Raw genomic sequence first — 6,000 nt, 5'->3', positions numbered from 1 at the left:
TAATGTGGATTAGTTTCCAGTGTGGAATTGTTCTTGTATTTTGCAGAATTTACTGCATGGGAATATTTGTTTGTTTGTTTTTTTCTTAGAAAGTAGAATGTACATGGAAATATGCTCTAATCGATGAAATTTGATAAATGAAATTTACTTTAAAAAAAAGGTCAGTCATGGGAAAGAAATCACATTTTAATACGAGCAAGGTATTACTATCCACTTTTACTGTTCAGATGTGACTTTTCTTGAGTTCACTAGTTTAATCAGAAATTGGGCAAACCACTACAACAGGGCAAAGAAGTTCTTTTGAATTTTTGTATGTGGCTGAGATCATATATGTTTGCACTCTTCTATACTATATAATTGGCTGACATCTGGTAGTATACACATTATTAACGTTTTCTCAAGTGCTGTCAAAATTATGAGATATACAATTTATATGTTTGAATGACAATTCAGTCCTTTGTGTTCCACTTTATGTTTCCCACTGCACCATTAATTAACTTTTTTTATGCTACACGGAGCAGTTTCGGATGAGTGTGATCTCTCATATTTAAGATTATTATATGCTTTTTCATAAAACAAATATGAAGTGGAACATTATATTTCAAGCTGCTGATAATATGGGCACTTTTTGGTTGTGTATCAATGTCTTTTCAGTGATTTAGGTAATTATTTGAAGAGAGCATTCATGGGATTTGGAATACAATTAGTACCCCTTTAAGGTGTCGAAAGTAGGCTATGATCTACACAAAAGATTGTTTTTGTTCAAAGAAGTAATATTAACCTGAGTTTGAAAGGAGAGCCAGGACTTCGATGTAGAGTGAGAAATATAAATTTCACCAAAGTTGTCAATCCTTCAAAACCAGAGTAACGGCCACCCCCCCCCCCCCCCCCCAGAGATCTTATTCCTTCTATTTCTCCATCACAGGAATTTTTCCTCAAAATGAATTCGGAGCTGGGTCAATCGTGTTCACATGGATGTGTATCGTTGAGCTGCCAAATGGTTGCTAGTGGTTACGACACGCCCATGAAGTGATGAGACGGATGCCTCCTCTCCTTGGATACTAGTCATTCAGCCTCTTACCACAGACCACGGTACAGGGCGGGAAGTCAGAATAAAGTGCGACTTCTGGTCAAAGGTCACAGAGGACTGTGAGGTGGCAGGTCACACGAAGGGTCAAAGGACAAGGGAGGACTGATCAACCATGGAGGGTGGGATGAACATGAACGTGAACGTGAACGTGAACGTGGTCCCCCTAGCCCTGCGGAGAACACACCGTGCCAATGCCGGGTGAGTGTTTGATGCTTGCATGTAATTGTGCTTTAATAATCTCTAGGATCAGTTTTCAAGAGCAAAACACACTGTGAAAACACAGGATGAGCGTCAAATACCAACTTGGTTGTGAGCACAGCTTTGAGATCATCTTTCAAACTGAAGCCTCCATTGTGAGAATTCAAATGCCATTGAAAATATTCTTAGGTCCCCCCCCCCCCCCCACCATGGGCTGTTGTTAGTGTACACACATGAATTATGTATCTAGAGAAAGTAGTCTACATTCAACATCCTTTATATACATTGTACCTGGTTAAAAACACCTGAAAATAAAAATTCGCCACAATGATTGAATGATTGAATAACAGTACAGTGTATATTTCTAAACCTAATTCTACAAGAACACTCTTACGGCATTCTACATATCAAGTCATAAAGTCCTGTATTTCATGTTTTACAAAGACAGCTGAAATGTGAGAAAATGATTAACTTTCCTTTAATACAGAATTTGATTGTCGGCAGTAATTTTGATGATCATTATGATTGAACCGCATAAAAGTCTAACACCTTTGTTGAGTGCCGGTTGTGGCTTGTGGTTTAATTATGGGAAGACATGTAATTTCAAATCAAGCTTTTCTCTCCTGTATGTACTCTTACTCTCTCTTTGCTTAATATTCAATTTCAAAGTAAACTTTTCTTTTTTGATATTGATCTCTTTTTGTTTCTTCACTTTTAATACCTGTACATCGGGTTTGATATCTGCATTTTGTTTTGTGACTGTTGAAATGATGTTGCACAGAATCGCTGTTCATGAATTCTCTTGATGAGCACTCTGCACATTACTGATCAACAGTTCTATTCCTCAGGTATTAAGTGGATTGGTCGAGATAGAGTGACAGAATTATCATTGCACAGAGTTTTTTTTTTTTTCTTTTCTTGTAACTATCTGTTTGTTTGAGGGGAATTTGTAGACTTTGTGTTTCCTTCATAATGCTATCTGTATATGAGAGTAGAAAAAGGGATATAAAGAGAGAGAGAGAGAGAGAGAGAGAGAGAGAGAGAGAGAAGAGGAAAAAGTAAACAGAGATAATTAGATTATAGTCCAGGCTAGGCTCCATAGAAAGTGCACCTAACCTTGTTTTTTTGATATATACAATGTTTTTTGATGGTTTCTTGTCAATTCGAGGGTGCTGATTCCAAATCCGATTGATGCCACTCGCGTAACCTTGAGCATTTTCGGCAAACTGCAAAAATCCAAAATGGCCGCCAAATATGCTAATTTGGCCGTGATAATCACAATCATGTGCATTCTGTGACCAATTATTCCACCGAAATTTGTACATTTTTGTTCCGAGAGCTACTTTAAGTGCATTTACAAGAGAATTTTAATTTCATATAGTTTCATTTGGCATTTAAAGCTCATTTCCCATTCAAAATGGCCGCCATTCCTATGCTCATGTACAATATGAATGGCAAAAAGTATGCATGGAAATATATACCAAATTAACTGTATTTCCAGTTCCGTACCTATGCTGTTATGAAGTGTTGCATGTGCAATGCAAATCTGATGAGTGCCACTAGCAAAACAAGCAAGCAAGCAAACAAACAAACAAACAGAAAATATATTGTTTTTAGGCTTATATATTCTTCTTAAAAGAAAACTTCAAAATGGATGCCACTAATATTCCTCTGTACAATATGAACGGCAAAATGCACATGGCAATAAACATTTTTTTTTTTTTAGTTTTCTGTCACGCAGCTACACTTGTTATCAATTTGGGTGCTGATTATAAATCAGAAGGTTGTTACTAACATAACAAAAAGCTGTTTTAGTTGTGATGCAAACATCCAAATTTGCTACATTGTATCTCAATCTGGTTATCCCCCAGGAATTGGGGAAAAACCCACCAAAACTTAAATTGACGCCAACATCAAGATCTTTTATCAGAAATTATTAGATATGAACATTTGATACTTATTTGCCTTGAGATGTTCAACATCATAATATTCACTGTGTTTATTGAATTAAAAGGCTAAATCTTAGATGATGACACAAATGAAATTTCGAAATAACTTTTCTGTTCTACATTATCTAAAAGCGATATTACACAAACTTTTCAACCCCCTTATCCGAGAAAGAACATGAGGCAGAGGAAAGTGGAACAAAGGGACCACCTCACTTCCTTTCGTCAAATCTCTGAAATAAAAAAAAAAAGCCTCACAATTTGCCATGTTAACCCAGAATATGATTTGCTTGAAAACGCAAATGACAAATGACCTTCTGTCTTATCTGTATATCGTAGATAAGATTTACCACTGGTTCTGTGCTTGCATGATTTTCCCTACTTGCTCAAGGCTGGTTAAAATGTAACAGCACGGACAAGTGTGTTTGGAGGATTACAAAGAGTTTAGTAAAGTATTGCTAGTGGTACAACTATATTTTTTATATTTTATTATAGTGAACAGAAAGTCCATCACACCTCAGTATAGTCCTATTTTGAAATATCCAAGAATGATTTTGTATTTTCTCTAGGAATGCAATCACTTAAGATGTACTGGAATTGACGCATATGACTTGTATGATGCTGCCACTGTAAAAGGGACTAATTTTCTGTCTGGAGATGAGTACTTTGCTCACACCTTTCCTTCAATGATGAGTTTTGGAATCACGGAATATTCACCAATGTTTAACGCAGAAGATTCATGATGAATATACGTGTAATGGGTCCATTTCAGTCAAGGGGCTTGTTTTACACATGCTTGCCCCCACCTCTGTTGCTGCCCAACCCTCGGTTCCGCGACCCCTGCGATCCTGCAATTGCTTTACAAGGGGAAACGTTTTGTCTGAAAAGTTTGTCTGACAAATTTGCTCTCAGCCAATCAGATACAACGATTTTAGTAGCTTATAACAGCTTGTTAAAAAAAACTGACAAAACGCTTCATGGCATGCCCCCCGAACAACCTGCCATCAATGCGTTTAAAATCCCACAAGCCAACCTACAGATTTCTCTCCTTCGCTTCAAAGCTTTGACCCCAAAACAGGGTGGTGCAGATGCTGGGCTGATGTCATCTCTGATACCACCCAAGTTACCTACAACACTGTCTCTTGCCTGGCGACAAAGCCAAAGGGCTTCAAAGGGTGGTGAAGCAAGTCTTTGATGTCTTCATCCTGTTTCTATGCCCCCCCCCCCCCCCCAAAAAAAAAAAAAAAAAATCACCCTCTGACCACTGAGGAAGTACTGAACATAATCAGATGTGGTTGTAATTAAGGCAATTGCAGGACTGATATGTATCTTTAGCCTGAGAATCTTGCAAATTCGGGGCTGATGTCGCCTGCTGCCAAATATCCAATTAAAGAGATCTTTAAAGACAATGAGGAAAATCAAGTTTGCTCGATAATATCAAGGCGTTACTCCTAAATCATATCATAACAAAGCGATGGAGGTTATTATCCATTTAAAACTTGCCTCAGGACTCCCCCTCCCCCAACTTCTAACTAGAAAAACAAAAGCTACATTGTGAAGGGCTGAAAGTTTTGTCATTAATGTTTTTGTCCGCTATCATGTATTTCTACAGATCTTTCTGTACCTTATTGATAATGGTTTTAGGGGAATGCATAGAAGCTTTGCTTTTTTAACACTTGATGAATGATATGCATCTAGGCTTTTTAATATGTTTTGTTAGTATTACACTTTTATAATTATATGCAAGCTGCTTGTAGAATATGATGGTACATTATTCAATTTTTGCGTGGTGTTTGGTGCACCTGGTATATATTCTTTGTTGAAACAAAATAAAAGATTTGAAGTTGTGTTAAACATCGCAAGGTTTATGATTGTTAAATGCTCGAAACTCCATCCGTAATTCCTGGTGAAAATCCTAATCTATGTGGTAAATTGGTACTTTTGCATCACAAAAGAAAAAATTTCTGTTAAGAACATCCTTCAGACAATGATCAGCACTAAATCTTAACAAATTATGTAGCTGCATGTCAGAAAAAAACAGCAAATTAGTTTTCTATTTCCACGTATATTTTTGCTATTCATATTGTACAGGAGAATAAGAGTGGCGACCATTTTGAATTTTTGCATGTAGAAGAATAAAAATGCTTGTCGGCCCCCTATACTGTAAGTGGCACCCATATTATTAGTATTGCACATGCAACATTTTATAACAGCATAGGTACGGAACTGGAAATACAGTAAATTTGGTATATACATGTATTTCCATGCATAGGCTTTTTGCCATTCATATTGTACATGAGCATAGGAATGGCGGCCATTTTGAATTGAAAATGATCTTTAAATACCAAATGAAACTATATGAAATGAAAATTTTCTTGCAAATGCACATGGAGTAACTCTAGGAACAGAAATGTACAAAGTTTGGTGGAATAATTGGTCACAGAATGCACATGATTGTGATTATCACGGCCAAATTATCATATCTGGCGGCCATTTTGGATTTTTGCATTTTGCCGAAAATGCTCAAGGTTACGCGAGTGGCATCAATCGGATTTGGAATCAGCACCCTCGAATTGACAAGAAACCATAAAAAAACATTGTATATATCAAAAAACAAGGTTAGGTGCCTTCTAGCCTGGACTATTATGTGCACTATAAAATCGTCTGCAATGCACCAAACTCTTTGTACTTTTTGTTTAGTGGGATTTACATAGTGATGTTTTAAAACATGGCTTTCATTTTCTGTTGAGTTGAAAATGAAAAACA

The 6,000-nt window shown here is 36.8% G+C and overlaps 1 protein-coding gene across 1 annotated transcript in view; it reads left to right on the top strand.

The window, feature by feature from the left end:
• Positions 1-968: 968 nt before the first annotated feature.
• LOC139736984 (uncharacterized) overlaps positions 969-6,000 on the top strand; it is a 31,209-nt gene continuing 26,177 nt past the window's right edge. Inside the window, exon 1 of the mRNA XM_071647657.1 lies at positions 969-1,288. Within this exon, the coding sequence (XP_071503758.1) occupies positions 1,203-1,288 (86 nt within the window). The 5' untranslated portion in view covers positions 969-1,202. The remainder of the gene's footprint in view (positions 1,289-6,000) is intronic.

Source organism: Diadema antillarum, unplaced genomic scaffold (assembly GCF_040938485.1).
Source record: "Diadema antillarum isolate AM-2024a unplaced genomic scaffold, OU_Dant_1.0 seq00000675_RagTag, whole genome shotgun sequence".
Classification (NCBI taxonomy): domain Eukaryota; kingdom Metazoa; phylum Echinodermata; class Echinoidea; order Diadematoida; family Diadematidae; genus Diadema; species Diadema antillarum.
This window is presented reverse-complemented; position numbering and strand designations above follow the sequence as displayed.